Source organism: Chanos chanos, chromosome 3, assembly GCF_902362185.1.
Source record: "Chanos chanos chromosome 3, fChaCha1.1, whole genome shotgun sequence".
Taxonomy (NCBI): Eukaryota; Metazoa; Chordata; class Actinopteri; order Gonorynchiformes; family Chanidae; genus Chanos; species Chanos chanos.
The window spans coordinates 8052659-8076715 of record NC_044497.1 but is presented as its reverse complement, the minus strand read 5'-3'; the positions used below and the strand labels follow the sequence as shown (position 1 = coordinate 8076715).

At 41.4% G+C, this 24057-nt stretch overlaps 1 protein-coding gene across 1 annotated transcript in view; it reads right to left on the bottom strand.

Moving 5' to 3' along the window:
* Positions 1–24057, bottom strand: part of LOC115806677 (trichohyalin-like) — a 102593-nt gene that overhangs the window by 42948 nt on the left and 35588 nt on the right. Inside the window, exons 11-22 of the mRNA XM_030767538.1 lie at positions 14729–14896; positions 13309–13488; positions 8686–8769; positions 8255–8422; positions 7925–8008; positions 7179–7346; positions 6539–6781; positions 4318–4518; positions 3851–4081; positions 2717–2839; positions 2147–2431; positions 684–909 (exon numbers count right to left, since the gene is read on the bottom strand). Of these exons, the coding sequence (XP_030623398.1) occupies positions 684–909; positions 2147–2431; positions 2717–2839; positions 3851–4081; positions 4318–4518; positions 6539–6781; positions 7179–7346; positions 7925–8008; positions 8255–8422; positions 8686–8769; positions 13309–13488; positions 14729–14896 (2161 nt within the window). The remainder of the gene's footprint in view (positions 1–683; positions 910–2146; positions 2432–2716; positions 2840–3850; positions 4082–4317; positions 4519–6538; positions 6782–7178; positions 7347–7924; positions 8009–8254; positions 8423–8685; positions 8770–13308; positions 13489–14728; positions 14897–24057) is intronic.

Genomic DNA, 24057 nt, shown 5'->3' with positions numbered 1-24057 from the left:
GTCTCTTTCAAAACCAAAAGAAAAAATTGTGGACGCTTGGTTAAAACTATAAGCATTAAATGTTAGAATGCTATTTGCAATATTTTTTTCCTCCAATGTGGTGAGTAGGAGAGAGGTTTTTGTCCAGTCTATTAAAAACATGCCGCATAAGCAGAAACACATTGCTAAATGACAGCCTACAATGAGTAATGTAGATATTGCGTTTCAAATGGGATGTTGTGTGTTGGATCGAAAAAGGCGCGTCGTGTACGGACATTAAAAAGTTAGATCGGCTAAAAAATTAAAGGCAACTTCGCAGCTGTTTTTGAATGAACTCAACACAGCCCAACATCCCAACTTGATGGAACTCAAAGGGTGTGAACTCCAAAAAAACAAAACCAAACAAAAAAAAAAACCCTCTGAAGTCAGTTGCCATCTTTCTTTGTTCATTGTTAATGGCTTATTTACTGCTGATGAGAAGGAAACAGGGGTCAGGCTCGCCAGTTTAAGTCTGGAATACATGGAGAGGGTGTTGGGCTTCTATCCAAAGCGGGGAAGCACACCAGGTTTGCATCTAGTAACATATGTACGTCTTGACTTGGCTGAGAAATGTGTCTACCTGTTCTCCAGGTACAAATCAGCCTCTGCGAATGAGACACTGACAAACAGTTGGCAGGAACAAACTGCTCTGGGATCAGTCTTACCTGCGTCTGCATAGAGCGACTGGAGCTCCTGCAGCTGCTGATCAAGATGGTCCGCTTCCCTCCTCATGGCATGGTTCTCCTTCTCTTTCTGCTGTTTATCTCGTTTGGCGCTGTTCACCTCCTCCCGTAGCTCCTCCGCCTCCTGGACCTTCTCCCCGAGTGCCTTGCGTGTCTCCGCCAGCTCCGTCTCAGTTCTCACCAGCAAATCTTCTTTCTGCTTAATGGCCTGGGCACATACCCAGAGAATAAAAACGTTTTGTATACATCTAATGAAAGGCTCAGTGCAAAGCTTGTCATGCAATACAGACTTGATTAGTGAAAATAAATCAAAATTTCAACAGAGATTAAACATTTATGCTGTAAAACACGTGTAGTTTTTAAGTTTGTGACTTGTACTCAGATACATTATTAATAGCCCTATTTAATTACCTTAATGACATTTATGTAACTGACATTCCCTCCCATTATGGTTTGTATTTATGCAAAAAAAAAAAAAAAAAGAAGTCCATCCTAAACATGCATTATGTATGTAGATTTAAGTGTGTCTTAATGCGACCCTGTTATTTAAAAGACCCGTAACTGTAAAATGCCACACGTGCCAGTGTAGTCAATTGCATTCACTTGGCACGTTTTTGCTTGAAATTAATCCCTGGGCTAATTTGTTTCTGTCAGACAATCAAAGCCTGAGTGAATAATGGTAAATGTTATTACACATCCTCAACCAAAAAAAAAAAAAAAAAAATCCATGTATTTAAACTAAATCCTTTTAATTATTCCCGCTGTTCTGTTCATGCTGTGTGGTCGAGGAAATAAAGTCAGGTAGCTGCCAAAAGCGTGATGAGCTAATGACTAAGGCTTAGAGAAGTTACCAGTATGACTCTAACATACCTGTATGGTTTAAATGACTAACACAGGACTAGACCATTCACCCAATACTGTGCTAAAGTACCGATCAGCAATGGAATGGCCACATCACTGCTAATAACTTGCGTGTATTTTGAGTTCTTTAAATTACTGGTGCTTCAAGACATTGTACTTTAATGGTTTTGTTCATAGTCTGAGAGCAAGTAAGGATCACTGTCTTTTTGACAGACAGAGAAAAAGCCTAAGAGTGACCCTTGGCTAAAGTGTGTACAAAGAGCATTTCATTAACTTCAGACATGATTTTTTATTCTGGGCTGGCTAGTAATGCACCAGTCATCATTTCAGTAATATCTAATTGCTTCAGTATGGGACAGACTCAATGGATGAACTCACCGCAACACAACAGAGGCATTGTCTGGAACACTTGACCATTTCATGTTGGGTGATAATAAGGACATGAGAACCCGATCAAAACGAGAAAATGCTTTAGGATCAGTAATTCTCTAATATGCCAGACTTACATACGAACTTCTTAAAGCACGTCAATAAGTGAACAATAGAATACCTCATTTTAAGCCTTTTTACTGTCTGAGTTTTACCTGGTCCTTCTGGAAGCTGGTGTTCCTGGCTTGGCCGAGGTCCTCCTGTAGCCAGGCCAAATCCTCTTCCAGCTTGCTGAGGCCCTGTTTGTACTTGTGCTGAGCAGAGGTTAAGTCCATGTGAAGGTTCTGCAGTGAATGTTCAAGTCTCTGGTTCTCCTGGGCCTTCCTGCGCAGCTCCTCACCGAGGCCCAGGGCCTCAGCACGGAGCTGCACCACTGTCCTCTCACTCTCTGTGAGCCTCTGGGCGTCCTCACTGTACTTCAGCTTCACTGTTGCTAACTCCTATTAACAAACACAGAGGAAATGAGTGGACAGTTTAAGATTTGATGATGTCAGAAGAGAGAAAGTGAAGAAAGCTTATGAGACAAATATTAGTCAAAGCCTTGGTTGTAAGCCTTTTGACAAGTGCTAAATTTGAGACGGCTGAATTACAAAGCTGCACTCAGCCATACTCACGCAAGTGGCACACAGTATTGGTATCAACAGTGTGGGGGTTACACGTGACCATCGATCTGCACTGAAGTTAAATACAGAGAAAATGAATGTCATTAAAGGCTGACTGATTACCTTCTCAAAGCAACCACATTGTCTCAGTGCTGCCTCATAATCAGCATTAGTATAACTGTGAGTGAACTGGTAGGATGTGAGATTTTGCTGGAGGTCAGTGTATTTTCTCTCATGGTCCAATATCTGTTGAAGACAGAACATGTAACTGTAATGGTTAAAAAAAAAAAAAAAAAATATATATATATATATATATATATATATATATATATATATATATATATATTTATGATCACATTAAAAATAATATATTTAAAAGCCATGCTCATGGTATAAAATCAGTTTTTCCCTTTTGAATATGCACAAAAAGTGCTTGATTAAGATTTCCAGGGTCATAATTGATTTCATCTCCATTAACATTCATGTATTAATATAAAAATATTCATTACATTTATATTCTGATGTGACTGAGAGTGGGAAAAAAAAAACCCAGTTTGCCAGTGGAGAGGGAGAGAGAGAGACAAAAGAATTGACATTTGAAAGTTGAGACTTAGTGAAGCATCCAACTGTTCAGAAATATATCCCTCAAACCACACAAAGCAAGAAAATCAAAATCATTAATGAATGTAATAAAGTATAAAATGCAGTCATTCTTCAAACCGGTAACTCTTTTATAACACACAAATTAAATTTTATTTGATTAAAATTACATTCCGCCAGTCTGACCTTGTAGGCAGCAGTTAAGTTCACACAAATTAAATTTCTCCGAGATAAAAATGATTCATTTGTTGCCAAATAAGGTAAATATTCTTAAAATAAAAAAAAAAAGACCAAAACAAAAGACCCTGCTTCTTTCGTTCACCTAAAGGTCTTTTGTGCTGTTTTACATTTTAAACTGGTTTACAAATCCTGATACTTAGCTAACAAAACAATAAAATATAAAACCCACGGGAGTGAATAGATCTGAAATACGTTAACAAATTCTCTATGTACTAAACTGCTTAACTGCATTACTGCTGTATGCCCTTACAGCATGTGGATTTTACATGAACTAAAATCTGTGGTGTGATGTGGCGTTACTTATGACCTGTAACCTATAAGTTCTGATATGATATGCTATAAATCATACGATCAGATACAATATAAGACATAAAATAGGAGATGCGTTTTAATATGCTTGTATCTCTAATGACTAACCCTTTTTTGTTGACTGCCCACTTCTACTTTCAGTCTCTCTATCTGTCGTTCACACTCCTGGGTTCTGTCTTCGCTCTTCTTTAGATTATCCAGGGCCGTTTGGAGTTCCTCCGTTAACTGGTCAATTGCTTCCTCGGAATTTTCCATCTGCTTGACTTTCTGCTCGTAGCTAGCCTCCAGGCCGCAGATCTGAGCTCTCAGGCCATTGACCACTTCCTCTGCCTCCAGGACCTTTGTTTTCACACATAGAAAGCGCATCGTGATATGAAGAAGCACAGCATGGCGTGAAATGACGTTAAGGACAACATACAGCGTGTTTAAGCCTCCTCGTTTACGTTCTGAAGATCAACACGCTGACACGTAGGAGAACACTGAAAAGACGTCATGTTTTACAGTCATCCGTATGCACAGGACCCAAAATGCAACATTTATGAGTGACAGGACTGTGATCTTTGAAAGAGAATCACCTGCTTGCTAGAGAACTGCACATCCTCCTCTAGACTTTGGATTTGGCCCTGCAGTTGTTGAACTTTCTCCATGGCTGTTGTGTATTTCTGTTTGAAAATGTCTGCGTTAGACTGGGCACAGACGAGACTCTTCTCCAGTTGCTTCTGAAGAACCAACATGTCGGCAGTCTGTTTCCTCAGCAGCTCTTTATCTTCCTCCATCTACAAAGAACATGGAATGTTAAATGATACCTTCATACAACTGAGAACCAGGTTTAGGACAATATTACTGTTAGACATTATTATCAAAATCATTGTGTTATTGTGTCATGTTCTGGAAATTCAGATTTTAAAGTGCATCTACGTTCACAAAGTGAATGTATTTGACCAGATAGTGAGTCCATTTACTTAAATAAGTGTTGTGTAAAATGAATAGGCTAAGTATAATCTTAGAAATAATTCAATCTAATGTTGTTAGTGGGACGCATTTAAGAAGCAGCATTATAAGAGCATTATAAGAAGATTGGGCAAATGTGATAAACCAAAATTTATTACACGAGATTCCGTTTAAATGAGACAACCGCTCTTACCCGACGGTCTAGCCGCTGAACTTACTTTCAAAGCGCAAGGTCGGTAGTTGTCCGACTGTTACTTGCTTAAAGTCAGGCCATTTTGTTTAGATTACGACACGACCCTGGTCCTCAACCTCATGCTTTTGCAGCTAGACTGCTTCTTAGCTAGAATAGACTAAGTAGATCAGTCATTTTGAAACCAGCAGGGGATCTGCGCAGTCTTGGTTTACATTATGTGCCAGAATAGTGAACATTACTGGAGCCTTCTATGGAGCGAAGATATAAAAAGAAGATACTACGAAGACAAATCCTTAAGGAATTCAAACTATGGGTAAACACGATGTGTCGTTATAATAATGGCTATAGTTACCCTGGGAACGGAACATAGCGTGCTCTTGTGTTTTGACGAGGGGGCCTCTCTTACCATTATGTATGGTTAAGGATTTATCGAATTACAAACTGAGGAGGATGATTGGGATGAAAAAAGAAAGAAAGATTAAGAAAATTTAAGACACAGAAGTTTCACATGAAGAAAGAGGTTGTCTCTGACATTGGCACAGTCTGTGAACGTTTTTTTTTTTCAAACCCCTTAATTTTAAACCCGGAGCTAAAACTATGAACACAGCATCAAAAAGAAGCAGTCGTTCAGCAGCTTTATTCAATATTGCATATCAACAACCTTCTCGTTCTTCTACAAATAGATTTTTCATTGAAATTTCTGTTAAAACATCAGGCATCATGGAACCATGATGATCAAACAATGAGAGTGACAGTTATGTTTTTGTCTGGCGTTTAAAGCAACTGTCCCTCGAGTAATTCTATGCATCTTTCTTCCGAGCAGAAATTGATGTTGAAAGCCAGAGCAAGAATGGGCACAATTAAACAGTGTTTTGAGTCAAACAAAATCATTTTGATCAAGCACTAAAGCAATCTTATTTTCTTGCTAATTGAGTTCTGATGATTTAACATTCCAAGAGACTTCTGTGAAGGTCCTGTTTTGGTGACCTCGAAGTTTATAGCATTATAACATTCTTGCCAAGATGTTTTCATGGATTTGAAGACATTTTTGTGTGTGTGTGTGTGTGTGTCTGTTTCTGTGTGTGTGTGTGTGTGCAGGGGGGTTCTATTTCACTTGATGCATGGCTTTGAATGTGCATAATGACTTTGATATGGTTTTCTTGTGACTATAATGAAGAACGTGTGGTTAAAATGGCACTTTCCACTGGCTTATAAACAGGGACTTGGGAGGAATCTGAATGACCTTCCATCCCCGGCATCAAATTTGCCGGCCCTTTTCATCTTTCTCCGTTTCTGTCCATCACATGCTGTTTTATACGTAAAATAACAACGATTCCTTCCCAAGTAATGTGTTTATCCTGCCTTGCCTGATTATGATCTGAAAACGGCACAAGTTTCGAATCTCCTAAAAATCAATTAAACACAAGGTCACTTGTTTTAGATAAAAAAAAAAAAAAGCAAAGACATTACACCAAATGCCTTTCAAGTCCACGTCCCAAAATGCAAAGCATGCGCTCTGATATAAAACTGATAAAATGAATATATGTTTTTAAGTGTAGTTATTATATTGTGCCCTCAGGCTAGGAAGCAGATTTTGATCATGCAGATGCATAATTAATAGTTGAGATGGTTTCCTGGAGTTTCCTGCATACCTTTGCAAGTGTCTCTTGCTGTAAGGTTTGAGTTTGACTGAGTTTGTTCCTTAGCTCGCTGGTGTCCAGTTGAAGCTGCATGACCTGGGTCCGGTTCTGCTCCAGCTCGGTGCATTTGTGCTCCAGTTGGCTCTGAAGCAGCACACTCTTCTGGTTCCAGCGTTCCATATCGACAGTGTGACTCTGCCGTACGGCAGCCAATTCCTTCTGCAGCTGATCCACGAACTCTGTCTGTCTCTTTATCTGCCCACAACATCAGATAACACATCATAAACTTCTCTAATTCAATACGTTTCTTTCTTTTTTTCTTTAGGGTGGAAGACTTTACTTTGAAGCGAAGTATTTATTTTTTTCTGTAAAACGTAAGAGATCTGTAAATCAGAGATCATCAGAACGCACCACTGTTAATGTGGGTCGTAACAGAGCTAGTTAACAGAGCAAGTTAAATCAGGCATGTTTGGCGTGTGACGAGTAGCTAGCTCTCATCTGACAGCACGACTGTTCAAGAGTTAAACTTACTGTGAATGAATCTACTTCATCTGCATTACTAACTCAAGATTGTTAGTTTGTGTGTGTGTGTGTGTGTGTGTGTGTGTGTGTGTGTGTGTGTGTGTGTCAGTGTGTGTGAGCTGACCCATACTTTCTGTTGACTGATCTGCAGTTGGCTAAGGAGCTGCTGTTTCTCCTGCCCCTCTTGGTCTAGCTGCTTGTCTCCTTGACGACACGTCTCAGTCAGCTCCAGTATTTGGGACTGCTGCCTCCTCAGTCTCTCATTAAGAGAGCTGACCTCAGCCTCGTGCAGGCCCAGCTGGCACACACACACGCGCGCACACACACACGCGCGGACACACACAAACGCATGCACATACACACGCACACACACACGCGCGCACATATGAAAACGCACCACAGTTCAACATCATCTGTATTCATAGCCTGGCTAAACATTGAAAATTATTTGAAAATTATTCCGCTTCTTCCAAACACATACTCATGCATTTTTCATGAGCTGGTAAACAGATGGGTGGTGGTAAGCTTCAAGAGGGTCAGGGAGGACACACACACCTCCTTCTGTGAAATCCCCCCCCCGACAGCTACGACGCTGCATCGAACTCAAGCACCTCCTTAGCCAGAAACCTTTTTAGAACTAATAAACTTACTCATAGAAACACTTGAAACTCATAAATTCATTCATACGGAAACGTTATAGAACTAATATATCTCTTTATTTGAAACCTCAACTGAACCTTCCCCTCTCCTCCTCTTCTTTCCATCCCACAGTCACTGCTCACTCACCATGTCCCAGTGGCCTGGATTTTGTCACCTCCTCATGAGGAGTCACTATTCTCTCGTCTACTCCTATATGACTATGCTTCTTTTTCTCACCTCCTCCAATGCTCCCTGGTATTTCTCTTCAGCTGTTCTCAGCTCAGTCCTCAGCTGTAAAATGACTTGATCTCGACGGCTCACCTGAACGAAAAGAAACAAAACGCAGATATTCCAACTCTCATATAAATACATATGCGTATATATCTGTCTTGTTATGCTCATTATAAATATTAAATAATATTTACATTATTACAAAAGCCAGAGTATATTAATTTACCTAAAGTAGCTACTGTTCTTTTTTTTTTTTTTGTCTTAAATTTCTCTTGTAAGATTCTGCATTTTGAGGACCTAAAATGGTGGATTTTAAACACACTAAGGCATGAGTACCTCTTCTTCTGCGGTTCTGTGTTTTTCGGTGATAACAGTCATCTCCATCTCTAGTTTTCTTTTCTCACTGTTGAGTGTGTGAATATCCTGGGACCGCTTCCGCATTTGGGCGGTAAGCTCTGAGTTCTCCTCCTGCAGTTTCTCTACCTCACCGTCCCTCCGGAGCAACTGCAAACACGCCACAAGCTTTTCAAATCTTATCTACAACAGTAATCACCAACAACTAACATACAACCCTGTCTCTGTGTCTGTTAGAGTGACCACAATATGAACACAGCCAACCAGACCGAGGACATCCGTAATGATGCTGAACAGGTTTATTGGAGGTAGTACAATTTTCCAGATAAGGTTCAATATACCAGATACAGTAATGTAATGCAGCAGCCATTCCAAATTTTATATTGTAAATAGAAGACTATCATCCCGCTCACCTGGTTTTGACAGTCTGTCAGCTGCTTTTTAGTTTCTTCTAATGCCTTCTGGGCACTAGCTATCTTATGTTCTCTCCTGTTAATCTGTGAACGACAAAAAAAAAATGCAAAAAAAGTACTTATCTGTACTTAATCATTCTTAATTATTTCCAGTTGTTGGGCTAATACATTCACTCGTAATCTATGATTCAGTTTCTTTGGGGGGGGGGGGGGGGGTGGAAAGAAAAATGAAGTGTTTTTATTCATGATTTTACAAATTAAACCATTTACAAGAAGAGGTGGAAATAAAAGGGACCTAATGAAAACGATTACAGATATGCGGCTCAAAAAATGTGAGGCGTGCAGATGAGCGCTGCATGTTTTATGCATTCTTCCTTACTCTGCTTCTCCTTTTGTTTTTGTGTTTGTGTTTGTGTTTCTTTTCCTTTCACGGCACGCTCTAATCAGCCTCTTTATATTCCGCAGAGTTCATCTCTGCCTTCAATAACATCTTCAATCTTGGGCTTTACGAAGAGGAGTCAGTTTCTTTAAATGAGATATTAGTTTCAATCAGCACGCGAGGTGAATGAACCATTTCGAAAGAGAGAAAGAGAGAGAGAGAGAGAGAGAGAGAGAGAGCGAAAGACAGAGAGAGAGACAGAGAGAGAGAGAGAGACAGGGAGAGAGAGGGTTCACCATAGTAGCACTCTGTGCAACATGAAAGCTTCTTATTTCCCCTCCATCGTCCAAACACAGAAAAATGTATTGCTCCCATTCAGCATATTGAGTGTCTTATGGAAAGAGAGGGGTCATTTGTAACTGTCCACAGGATTGATGGAGTTAAGATAGCTCCTTGACCTTCACCCTGGACTCATGAAGAGAAGTCTCAAATGACGAAGCGTCAGGCAACTTCGCACAAAAAAATAAAAAAAAAAAGTCAAAATAAAATAATTCTCCACTTTTTACCGTTAGCCCCCCCCCCCCCCCCCCTCCAAACCTTGAAGGCCAGAGTTACAGAACCATTCAAATGTGCACTGAGATTTAATTAGCCTTTTTTTTTCTTTTACCCCCCCCCCCTCATTAAAGGCTAACCTGTCATCCAATACTACTCGCCAATGTCTGCAATTTGCGCTAATTCTAGCATTTCTGTCTGCTTTTTGCCGTTTTTTCAAAGCCATACCGGGGAGAATAATTGCTTTTGTGGCCTAAAGATCAATCAGAGGAGAGCTTAAACATTTTTGTATTGGGCATCTGTCTGAGACTAATGCCTTCATTGCTGAATCTAAATACCTGAGACATCTGTGTTCACAGTGAGACCACTGTTCACAGTCAGAACCAACAGGACTTTTCTCTTTCTTATATCATGTCTCATTTAAAAAGCCACAAAATACCCCTAAAATAGTGTATAGGAGATGAATTATAAATGGACAGACAGCTTAATGTAAGCAAAGTTAAATCTAGACTAACCTACAGATTCAGGAATGGTCATAAATACATGCGTGACATAGTGTTTATTATGAGTGTCTCCCTCATGTCCAGGAAAGTACTATTAAATGTTTACATTATTTAGCATGTTACCCCCCCCCCCCCACCCACCCACCCAAAAAAAGACAAAAGAAGAAGAGGACCTCTGTGAAAGAATGTTTGAGAGGTACATCAGACGGCTCTTGAGAGAAGTGTATCATATCTTGCAGTGCATAATTCTATTGTGTTTGAACATTTCATGCATGCATAATATATTGTGTTACACACTTCCAAAGCACATTTAACAGGCTCATTCCACCATTATTTTTACAGGTCTGACATCAGTTTCGCGTCACTGCACAGCCACTGACATTAACCGCATCTGAAAGCAGGAAAAACCCCCATGACAAAGAAAGAGGTGTGAGAGTGCTTCTCTCCTGGAAGAGCAATGCAGTCTTCTCATCAAACATTAAAAAGAAATCAACTTCTGTATCTGCATTAGAAATGCAAGCGCACGGGTAAGGAAACAACGCTGTTTGTATTTGTGGTTATTATACACTTCATTTCCTTTTTACCCTTTTCTGATCATCTGCGTTCAAAATTAAATGTCAAATGAACACATATCATTAAAACCCCCCTAAGATAAATAAATGGAAACGTTCTGGCTTTTTCTCTTTTAGCGGAAAAAAAAAGGAGAGAGATTTCTACTGCAGGTGCATTTCTGGGGGAAAAAAAAAAGAGAGAGAGAGAGAGAGAGATAATGAAAAGAGGACAAAAGACAAAATGCATGAAGTGAACATAAAAACAAGGGCTAACGATAATAGCACTGTTCCAAGCAGATTTGGCCCTGTTCATTTTCCTCATATAACATTCACCCCAATATAAAGGTCAATGATATCTGAAATTACATTAGAGTGCATTAGAGAGAACGGATGAAAAGTCTCATAAAAGTAATGTTGCAGTATTACTAAAAACTGCTCACTACTCTTGATAAGTTGTGTCAATGCCACTTTGTGACAGGCAATGGGCTTTGTTGATTATTTACCTCAGGAACATATGTCACTACAGGGATAAACACAAACAAGAAACCCACCACCCACCAAGTGGCTCAGTCATTCTCAACTTTTCAACAACACCAACTCAGAACAATAAAAAGCCAGAGATTATGGACAGGAAGTCACCCAAAAAAAAAAAAAAAAAAAAATCAAGGAGGAGGTATTTTTAAAATCAATCACTGTGTATCTGTCTCATCACCCCTCCCTCTCCCTGTTTTTTCCGACATCAAATAGTGACAGTGAGAGTCCCAACTGACGAGCAGTCATACAATAAAGGCAAACGGAGAGAATACAGGGAATATGCAAAGAAACAAAAAAACAAACAAACACATAAACAAACAAACAAATCAGGTAACTGACAAACACATCCGACACTTAGGGTAAAATGTGAGCAAGTTTATTATTAAGAGTTTGGTGGAGAGGTATGAAGTTTTGTGGGATGCGCTAACACGAACACTAACGCCACCGCTTTAAAAGGGAAAGGGCGTGAGATGGGATTTTTCGGTAAAAGTGCGAAGTCATCCTGCTCCCCCCGCCCTACCTCCCTCCCCCCCCTCCCCCCACACCTCTCCACACCCCATCACCCAAAACTATAATACCCCGGTCTCACCAATGAATCCTTCTCTGGCCAGCTAGAAGCAGGGACTGCTGGGTAATGCACACACATACACACACACACACACACAGAGAGAGAGAGAGAGAGGGAGAGAGAGAGAGAGAGAGAGAGAGAGAGAGAGAGAGAGAGCTATGAATGGAATCCATCATGTCCCCTACTGCTCCTGCGTTCTGGCTGAAGCAGGCACTATTGTTTCCGCCCTCTCAGGCGCACTAACTTCAGAGGGACAAATTATCTTTCTCCCTTTCTTTTCTCCTTTAATGGAGGCTGGGACCATGGAAACAAAACACGGGCTTTGTTGTCTTTGTCTCCTTATTAATGTAGCAGGATTCTGGCAAACTAGTCACGGTTTGCCCTGAAAAACGACCCGTACTGTTTGAAAGTTTGCCTCATCCTTCTACTAGCATGGAAAAGATAATCTATTCAAACAAATAGAAAAATACGTTTTTTTTCTTCTAATGAAAACGAGGGGGTCTGTTCCTGAGCTGTTGAAGCAATAAATATCTGTGAGTTTGATACACACGCACCAAAAAAAAAAAAAGAACCAAAAAAAAAGAAGAAGGAGTTATTTCAAACAAAACTGCTCAGGCTATTTGTTCAGCTGTGCTAACACGGAGGCAAAGTGGAATAAAAGCTATTACTATGCAGTGCCTTTCCCTTTTTGTCTTTCTTTCATTCTTTCTTTCTTTCTTTCTTTTTTTTTTCTACAGGAAATGGACAGTGGCAAAGTTACAGTAGTTCAACATATGAGATCAGAGAGAATGTTTTCACAGTAAACCAAATCCAGATGTGTGAGAGAAACAAGACCCACGCAGAAATTAATGGCTGTATTGTTTGCTTAGCACAAATCTGAAGATAAAAGTTGGAGAGATTAATTGAAGCCCATCAGGAACGGTTACGTCTAGACATATACGTTTTCTCTCAATTTTAGGGTTGAGGGGCTCGAACAGACATCTGCTTGTGCAGCAGCTGAATTAAACGTATATCACCAAACATTTTCTCCGTCTCAAGGAAAATTAGGTTAACTCATCTTAGACTTCACACTTGGATACCACCCCCCCCCCCCCCACCCCCGACTCTTCATCTGAAATTCATTTAAAGTAAAAATAAGACGACAGCTTTGCTGTGTAGAGAAAACACTTAAAATACCAACTCCTCTGCCAGCTTGGATTTGACGGAGCTGAGCTGTTTTTTCTCTACACAAAGTCGGTCCTCTGTGATTAGGAAACTATACTGTACCGTGTTCGTTTTTGTGAATGCCAACCCAAATAGGAGCTGTCTCGGCGTGGTGATATTTAGATAAGACACTGTGAAATTAGTGTAACAGACTCCATATTCTTCTAAACAACACGTCCTGGGAATTCAGCATCACAGAGGAGGAGAGAGTGCACAAGCAGACTTCTTTTTTTTCTTTTTCTTTTTTTTTTTTTAGAGGGGTGAGAAGAAAAGAAGGAGAAGGGTGGGGGGGGGGGGGGAGAAAAAAAAGAAGAAATTTTCGACTCCTTTTACCTTATTGCCAGCTGCTTTCCTGGTGTCTTTGAGAGTTTCGTTTGCCCTACTTAAAACCTCCTGCTGCTTGAGAATTTGATCTTGCAGCTGTTGAGATTGTTCAGTCTTTTCCTGTAATTTGGACTTCAACACGCTGACCTCTAAACCCAAGCTATTAACTTTCTCTTCGCTGGCCTGCAACTGAAGGAGAAAGAGAGAGAGAGAGAGAGAAAGAGAGAGAGAGAAAGAGAGAGAGAGAGAGAGAGAGAGAGAGAGAGAGAAAAGGAGGAGTGGGGGATAGCGGGTTAAACGCCCTTCAAACCAACATGACAATCCTTTCAAGTTTCCTAAAACATTTGTACTCGTTTTAAAATGCAGAGCGCCTGGATTTACTAGGCCCAATAAAAAAAAAAAAAAAAGGAAAAAAAAAAAGATCTATTAGCAGTCATTGTTCTACTTACACGGGAGGAAAAGAAAAGATAAAAACTTTCCATAGACATTTCTTACTGGCCATGAATAAAATCATCTGATGAGGGAGAGAAAACCCCTTAGTGAAGAAGAACGTGAACATGCATATCTTTGCATAAAACGTCGTATTTTTCCACGACCAACGTCTCCTTATTGATAAAACTGCGTTTCTGCGGAGTCTTTAAATAAAACTGCGCATATTCAACTTGTGGTTTCACACGGGTTTTTTACTGACAGAGTAAAACAACAGAATTCAATACTGGCGCAATACCAGAGAAACACGGTCCTATCGATCCTTGAACACTTCACTGCAAATTACTCCATTCGTTCAGTGGCCGTTTCGATATTTATCCATTTTGACAGGTATTAATTATTAATGCACATTATCATGTATTCAATCTGATCTGTTGATCATGGTCGCTTCGTTTCAATCTCACATTAGTATAGCAATTATGACGGGGCGCTTTCCAAAACCTCTACGCAATCTTTCTCAAATATTCACTCCGAGTAGAAACACAGCTTAACGAAGGTCACCCAGTGATACGCAGTTAACAGTAATATGAAACAAGTGACTTTTTTTTTTTTTGGTCAAGGGCAAAGTATTTTGTCCATTGCAAATAAGCTACTCCACATCTCTCAGTGTGAGAAACTGTGTAAAAAAAAAAAAAGTGCTTAAAGGAAAACCCAAACCCAATTATAGTCATCATTAGCACATCCCCTTAATGTTCTCATTTATTATTCAATGGGAGCCATAAAAAGTTAAATTCACTATTTCACATTTCAGCCTAAATGATATTCAAATGAAGCAAAATCCTTCATTTCCAGCACAAACCCAATCCTCGGAGGAGCTGGGAACTACCGCGCCACATTATTGAATATTGGTCGTGATAAAGCGAACAAGGAGGATTCAAATGAAGCCGATTCCCAGTTTTCTCGTTTACTGGGCCGCGATGAAAGGATCTCTGTGATGTACCTTGTTCTGCAGGCACCTCAGGGCGTGGCGCGTGCCGTCACGCTCTTGAGACAACTGGCTGCTTATCTGCTCCTTCACTGTCAGGCTTTTCCTCATAGACTCCTGATCGGCTTGGAGAGAGCTAAGGTCCAGCCGCACGCGTCTGAGGCTCTCCTCTCGTTCGTTCATCTCAGAAAGGGGGGGGGGGGGGGGAGAAAAAACAAAACAAAAAAAAAGAAAACAAAGACAAAGACAACATATAAACTCAGAGTACGAACGCCGGACAGTCACGTTAGCATAGCATAACTCTTAACAAACCGAAGGCGGTCTTTCCACGGCGGTTTGGTGCTCTACAGGACCGCTGTTGTACAAATCATCAGAAGCGGGTAACAAACTATTCTGCATGGCCGGATAAACATGTAGAATTATCATTTTTATCGTACACAGGTAAATTAGCATCTAGAGGTCTATGAAAACTTCACAGTCTTCAGCACAAAATGTGCTGAAAAGAGCTAAAAACTAAGTTTTGAGGTGTCAGAAGAAGTGAAACATAGTCAAAAAAGAAAAATAAATAAATAATAAATAAATAAACTTGCATCTGCTGGATGAAAAAAAAAAAAAAAAAAGAAAAGGAAAAAAAAATATGTCAGTAAAAAGTTCTCTGTGCAGAGAGAGGAGAATATGACAAATAGCCAACTAGCAGACACCATATCACTGCCATGTCAGATAGTCCTACAGAAGAAATATGAGAAACAGCAGAATGTTTTCTTAAAAACACCAGGTAAACTGGGAATTCTGGAGAAGAGTTTACAAAAAAAAAAAAAAAACAGGTTTCAAACAGATCAACTCCAAAAAAGCTTCTTCTGATAGCTAAACCACCAAAACATTTCTGACAACAATGGTGTACTTTGAACACCTGGCTCTTTTAAGTCACGAAGTCTGGGTAGAGGCTGACTTACGAGTCAGCTCCAATGACAACTGCATCTGTACTGAATGTGAGATTAAAGAGCTGCATTGCATTCTGTCCATTAAAGGAATACTTATGGGAATGTGTTGAAAAAAGAAAAAAAAAAAAGTCTATTACTAAAACATGGCGTAGGATTTGTCTTTTGCAACACAAGCCTGTTTAAAAAAAAAAAAAAAAAAAAAAAAGAAAAACAGGCTGTCAGATCACATCTAGCCATCACTCAGTCAAAACCACGAAAGAGGGCAAAATGTCCGCTGTTTCATCAGAATGAATCAGTGCTATTGAATGTGATGGCCATCACAGAGAAATGGGCTGCACTCCACCCCTCAGAGAGAGAAAAAGGGGATTTTTTTACACCGACCACCCCCCCCCCCCCCCCCACTCTGACCCCACCTCCTCCCCCTCTTAACTCAAACAGTATGGTCTGAGCTCACAAATGCTAATCATTTTGGCTTAAAAAAAAAAAAAAAACCACTTCAAAAGAGCTGTGTATTTAGCATTATGGAGAAATTACAGGACATGAAGGTGTCCACGTATACATCATCACCGCACACACAATAAGCCACTGTCTCAGTCAAGGGGCTTGGTTTGAAAGAACTGTACCCACAACAGAGAGTGTCTCCTGGCAGAGATAGCTAGGTCACAGCGGTTAAGACCTCCAGGGACCACGGCAGACACAGTGATACAGTGTTCCAGAGGTCAGACTCCAGAAGCTAGAGAGCAGTGTGTGAGGGAGTGTGTTCCTGTTTCTTACTGAGCACACACACACACACACACACACACACACACAGATACACACACAGATACACACACATGCATGAGCGCACATGCACACACATGCACACACACACAGGCACACTTATACATACATACATGCATGCACACACAGGCACGCAGACACACACAGGCACATACACACACACACATGCAAATGCACACACACACACACACACACACACACACACACTGAATAAGCCTAGTCAGAGAATAAGGCGTTGTGTGGGTTCACTGAAGCTTTCCAAAAAAAAGAAAAAAAAAAAAAAAGAGAGAGAAAGCCACACACATCCCCATAGCCACACAACAGCCGCCCAACCCTACGAGCAAGACTGCATTTCCAACTAGACACTGATAAAAAGGGGGGGGGGGGGGGGCGACTCACCACACACCACACACGCACACACGCACACACACACACAGACACACAGACAGAAACACACACTAAATCACAAACACGTCAAGCGCGCTGAACTCCTGAACTTGTCGACTCACCCCTTCCGCCACGTCGTTTGTCTGGCTTTAACTGTGTCTCCTAATCTAATGCAAAGCAATTAAGCTCATTTAAGAGCAGGGCTCAAACAACAAGCCCTGAAAAAGCCAGTGTTGACTCCGCTGGCGTTGTTCCAGCGACATATCTCGTAAACAGCCTTCATGAACGCGTGGATCCAGTTTTTTTTTTTCCCCCCCTTCACAGGCACTGACATTACCTCTAAAACGGCGTCTTTCTCCGCTTGCGTCGCTCTCTCCAGTGCCCTCTCGGTCGCTTCAGCCAGCTGGGATTGTTTCTCGAGTTCTGACCTGACGGCCGAATACTTCTTTTCCGTTTCCTGAAGCGCATTTTCTAGAGCAAAGACCTGTAACAATACGATTGTATCAATAACTTCAATTTCTAAGTGCGGTAAACCTTTGACCTTTCTAGAGGATCCCCTGAGTTGAATTAACAATTTTGATCACAAAATGTGAAAACCTTGAAGTAATATGGAGGTGGGGGGGGGGGGGGCAGTACTGTTGAGAATATGTCATATTGTGGGGCAAAAGAAGACTAGCACGCCTGAATTGTCAGAACAGCACGCCTGCAATTGACAAAATGTTTGGAGAGCAGGTCTGTTTTTGTGACTTGAATGTCACTTGAAAAAACAAAAAAAAAAACAATAGGTGAACAAGCAGTGTGTATAACCCTAAACATTGAACTTGCCTTTTGTGAGGCTTTTTCTTCTTTCTCTTCTCTCTCCAACAGTTGTACTCTCAGTCTGCGGATGGTGTTTTCTGTCTTGTTTATCTGTTGGGTGGATGAAGGTTATGGAGTATTGCGTGGAATAGGTACAGAGGATGGTGGGTGGGGAGGGGGGGGGGGGGGGGGGGGGGGGGCTAAAAGATAAAGAGCAGAAATGGAGAACCAACCTCAGCGGTAAGAACATCCCGTTCGCTTTGGGCCGTTAGAGTGTGGGCCTCAAGCCGGGCCCGGAGTCGCCCGTTATCTTCTACGGCCTCGTGGTGGCGCTGTTGCAACTCTCGGATCTCTTCGGCTTGGTCCCTGACTGTCCTCTCCAATTTACGCATCTCCAAATCACACACATGTCCACATACAGTCAAATCAATGATATATCCTTAGAAATGAACTATTTTCTCCACACTATAAAAACTAACACACACACATACAGACACACAGGCACACTTATACACACATACATGCACGCGCACACACACACACAGGCACACTTATACACATACATGCATGCACACACACACACACACACACACACACACACACACACACACAGTATTTACCTCAGTATGCACATACACAAAACTACTACACATCTTCATCAGCTGAATAAACTAAAAGTATGAAATTCTCAGTTATGACTATGTAAACACTAACACACACACACACGCACACACGCACACACACACACACACACACACACACACACAAACTCACACACACATAAAGTAAGATAAGAAAGAAGCTCAAACAGTAATGGTATCATAGTTTCATTATACAGTTACATGTCTGTGGTAATGATACAATCATATCCAGGAAACTGGAAAGTGCCAAAACAAGAAACATCTTCAACCCATTTAACACACAGCCACAATTTTCCAATCCAAGTGTAAAAAATCTCGAGAGCAGTGTCATTTCACACCTTCCAAATGTTGTTACATCATTAACGGCAACTGATGAGTCCATTCAGGTTAGCAGTTCTCTGTCAGGAACTCATACAAGAGCCTAATCTTCAAACCGGTAAATCAGATGATGAAAACTTTTTTTTTTCTTTTTTTTTTGAGGTCTCAATTGACCCCGTTTGAAAGGGAAGCACTCCAAATAGAATATCAAATTGCTAAATTTAAAATGAGGGCTTAATCCCAAATATTACATTAGAAGGAACTTCAGTGAAAAAGACCCTATCAGTGCAGGACATAATAGACTAATTATTTTGCCAATCAAACTTTCCCTGGAGGTTCCTGAGGCCTGGGAGTTCTGCTCAGTCCAGCAGGCTCTCTCCTCGGCTACGCAGAGCCGTCTGCGCAAATCCATGATTGCACAAAGCTCTTTCCTCATTCAACATTTCAATGTGAAGAAAAAAAAGGACAATATGAGGCGTAAGACCAGCCCTTTGGAAAGGTAAGCACCGGCGCTCGCCGATGTCCTCATTTAATAAAATTAAAAAAGATTTAGATATACGAAGAGACATTTATATAAAGTAGGCAAAAGAAATAAGTGGGAAGTTTCACATTTCAATAAAAGACAGATTTAAAGGGAAAGAAGGAAAGAAAGAAAGAAAGAAAGAAAGAAAGAAAGAAAGAAAGAAAGGGAAAAAAAAGAAAAAGAAAACTTAGTTGATCACGTCTTTTCACCGTTAAAAAAAGACCCCTGAACAATATTTGAAGGTTATATTCAGAACAGTGCACCCCCCCCCACCCCCGCCCCACACCCACACCCACACCAATTGTGATATATAACTGCAGTTTATCTGTTTATCTATTTCTTGTGTGTATGTGTACAGATACACACTCACACACAAAAAAAAACAGAAGCATATTCATCAATATTTGAACAAAGCTGACAACAACTAAGATCCTGTGCATGAAGCCAAGAAGAGGTTTAGCCTTCAGCCCTCTCTGTACCTACACAATGGACGACGCAAAAAACCTAGAGCTGCAACAACAGCAGAAAATAAGGCAGCACATTCTGCAGAGGTCGCAAAGGTCAAAATTTGATTTCACATTCAGAGGCTGAATGAAAGATTAAGCTAATAGATGGATGAGATATCGTTTGGTGCGGAGAGATTTCTCTCGCCCATATATGATTCATCCTTTGGGGGGGGGGGGGGGGGGGGGGCTGGACAAAGACAGACATCCTCAACGGAGAGAAATGTAAAGAAAAAAAAAAAGTTTTACTGTCACGAGTCTAGTGTATTTATTGTGTGTTTGCGTCAACGATGAGTAATCAGATCCAAAACTGATGCCCAAGCCGAGGCAGGGCATGTGTGCGTTTAAAGTGTGTAATTTGTCATGCTTTAGAAAGTGAACTGCCTGGATACGCTGCATGATTTATTGTGAGTGATGGGGAAGAGAGAGAGAGAGAAAGAGAGAGAGAGAGAGACGAAGAAAGAGAACCTGCGATAGAGATTGCTCTATTCAAAACATGTTTCACTCTGTTTTTTTTTTTTTCCGTTTCTTTTTGTGCCTATTTTTTGTTGTTGTTGTTGTTGTTGTTGTTGTTTTGTTTTTTTTGTCTCTTCTTGCGCGGGTTCATAAACATGGCCAAAAGCGAATCGGATTCAACACATTCTCCGTCTGTCGTCAATAGACAGGCTTCAATCCCGGGCCTAAGAACCGATCATATCGAGCCTGATGATCCATTAGTTTCCCATGTGGATAGGGATAAAAGGGGGGATTATTTAGACCATGCAGAGTCTATAAATGACAAACTTAATGCTTTCCTGGAACCACAGCCAATGGCGTTAGGATGGGTGGGGGGGGGAGAAAAGCTTTTCAGCTTTCAGCGCAAACACAAGGTATCACTTGAATATATAATATGATCTGAAGTGACACTGGAACCAGGGTCCAGCTTATTAAGGCCACTATCTGCTTTTCCCAAACTAGGGCTTCTATGGAAATATGATCTCAATCAATTTCTATTCAATTGCTTTTCTCACCGCAAGTACCGTAAAACATTCTTCCTGGGCTCTGTATTCAGCACAGGGCACATAACGCGCCCCGACATAAAAGCGCAGTTAGTAAAAATGTCCTCGGGATAATAACCTTCTCAATTCGATACGTTATGCTAATATCTTAAACGAGTTTGTGTTCTTTCGCTAAAGTATCAGTGAAAAATTGTCCTTAAGCAAAAGCTCAATGCAAACAGATTAAGCATGTTTAAGTACGTTCAAGTTTCTGCTTCCTGCAGCAGACGGCAGGGAAAAAAACCCAAAAAAACTATAGCATTACCAAAGCTATAGAGGCTCTTACCACGTGACAACGCCGGTACCTAAAAAAAGGTTACGCCGTGTGATTATACTGGTCTTTGACAGGTGCCACATTCAGAATAAGAGGGTAAGTGATATAAAAGTACTGACACAAAAGGAAAAAGGAAAAGGGTTCCTGTCAGGATGAAGGGTGCACAGATTCACTCTACATACGCTGATGTATACCAGTCCATTACAGCCCAGGAGACGCGCACGAGGAGGCGAGACAGAAACTGACGCCATTCGCCGTATTGCACACGCGCGCGCAGGAGGCCGAGGTGAGGCCCGGAGAGGTGCGGGTGCATTTCACGCACGGCTCGTTGGGTAGGAGGCGACGGAGCAGTGGCTGAATGTAAATGAGGAGCGGGGGAGAAGTGAGGAGTGGCACAGCTGGCTGAGTGACTGACTAGAGGAAACGGACACGGAGCTGATGGGAGCTGACGCGTATGTAGAAATGTAACGCACTCCTGTTCGAAGCTCCTATTTCCTCATCACACACACACGCACGCGCGCGCGCGCACACACACACACATACAAATACACACACACATGCACATACACATACACACACACGCGTGCACACACATGCACGCACACACACACACACATACACATACAAATACACACACACATGCACATACACATACACACACACACACACGCACACACACATACAGACACACCCACACACACACAGACACACACACACACACAAACACAAACTCACACACTCGTCTTGTCACTTATGTTTTTCCCAAGTGTCAATGCCTGCAACTAAGATGGATATGTAGAATTTAAAATGAATATTTTTAGTACTGTTTATGTGTTAAACTAGTACCTCTTTACTTCAAACTGCAGGAAATAAAGTAGTGGTCCCATAAAGATGAATTATATAAACTCTCACACACACGCACGCACACACACATGCGCACACACACACGCGCACAGACACACACACACGCACAGACACACACACGCACACACACGCGCGCACACACACGCACACAGACAATGAAACAAATAACACATCTGGTGAATTAGTAACAGCAGGTGAAATTCTCAACAGGCATCTTCAAGTAAACGTGAGCAGATGGAGCCTCAGTAGCTCTCATTACGGGAGTGTGACAGCAACGAATTATCAGTTGCCAGCGATTTCATCAAACAAGCTAAACTGGTGCCAAGGCGAGACATCAGATAATGAAGACGCAGCTAAAATGGGATGCTGCTACAGACAATTAATTAAGTAATTAGGCTAATGACTTCTTTACTCAAGTCCCGTTCTTTGGCTGATGATATGAATTAATTAGTGCGGGTAATTAAATTAAGCAGGTTGTAATTTCACAGCTGCGTTCGTGGCCCTCCCTCTCGGGTTAGTACTAATCAGGCCTGAACTCCAGGTGGGGGGGGGGGGGGCAGCTCTCAACAGCATCACTCATGGTTTCCTTTCTGAAGCCCCGGTGTGGGAACAAAGCCCCACTCAAATGCACATCAGCTTCTGCATCTTCTGAGTCATGCAACGGTGAGACTGCTCCACCTCGGTTTGGACGGATAACGCGCCGTACGTGTAACCTTAAGCTTTTGAAGAGATTTATACCGTAACAATATATTTATGCAAAATCAAAACAGCTCAGGAAAGCTTCAAAGTTTCAAAGGCTCTCCATTACTTGGGATCGTGAATGTATTTGTTCCAAACAGAAGAGTGTAATTGGGAACTGAGGTCTATCTCCCGCTTGGCCGCGACGGTTTTTTTTTCTCTCTAAAAGCGTCCGGGTATTCATTCATCCGTTTCATCCTTTGTTCGTTCTCGTACACTTTCTTTCTGTTAAAAAAAACAAAAAACTTCTTTAGCTCCATCGGTTTAGCTTTACTCTACGAGCTATATAATATCACATCCTTTTAATGGCATTGTACAAAAAAAAAAAAAAAAAGGGAGAAACTGCGGATGATGGAGCAGACTTGGGGAGGTCTGATTCGACCAATCAGGCTTTTGTTAGGCTGTTGTGACAATAATGTGGCACACTGTCACTGGATGAAAAATTTACACCTGCACTCATTTGTTCCCCATCCAAAAGCATTATCCAATGATGAGGCAAACAAAATTTGACCTCTTTAAAAGAACGATTAGTAATTGCTTTTGAATTGTGTTACTTGGGCTGCTTGAATTTCAACATTTTGGCCCGTAAAATGTCACTGATACTAAGTGTCTGAGTCATTTGATGGACACAGACTGACATACAGTGACCCAAGGATGAGTGTACATTTAGATTTAAAAAGTAAAGCCAACATATGTCAACTCTTCTCTTCTGCTTCTTCTATGTCCCTTCATTTCAATAAAAAAGCAAAGAATAAATAAATACTGTAATTGGAGAGGAAAAGAGAGAGAGAGAGAGAGAGAGAGAGAGAGAGAAAAAAAAAAAGAAAAATAAGACCTCTTCGGCATTATCAGGCAGCATGGGAAAAGAAAACATATTAGACATACAGCTCGCCCTGATCTAAATTACATCTGCTATTTATTTATCCAGGAAGGGAGACACTGGATAGCACACAATGTTCACAGACATATGAACGGTGCTGCATGAAATTTAAAGGCAGAAGATTCTCCAGATCTGGCCCCCCCCCGCTGCTCCCCGGGAGAACGGATCCACATCTGGACTCAACTAGGCTCTCAGAAGTCTCGCATGCCTCTTGGCCCGAAACGCGTTCGTCCGGACGAAAGCTGAGTGTCAGTCTACACGTCTAGCTATACAGCTGTCCCGTTCAGAGATCTCTCCAGAGTGTGTCAGGGCACCCTGTTCCCAACCAGGCACAGAATAGTGTTCAAATAGCACTAACGTGAATGCCCGGTTTAAGAGAGACCGAACCTGTCACAGTGTGACTACTGAAAATTCTCGATTCGATTCAGTTTGATTCAGTTCGACGCGACTCCAGTGAAAGGGAAGGGAAACAGAAAGGAGAAGAGAAGAGAAGAGAAGAGAAGAGAAGAGAAGAGAAGAGAAGAGAAGAGAAGAGAAGAGAAGAGAAGAGAAAACTGCTGTTTCAGGACACCGCCTCCCCTTTTACTATCACCTTTCTCCCAGCATGCACTGGGGACCCGGTGGGGGTCTGAGTGGGGGAGCTGTGGGGCCGAATTTGGT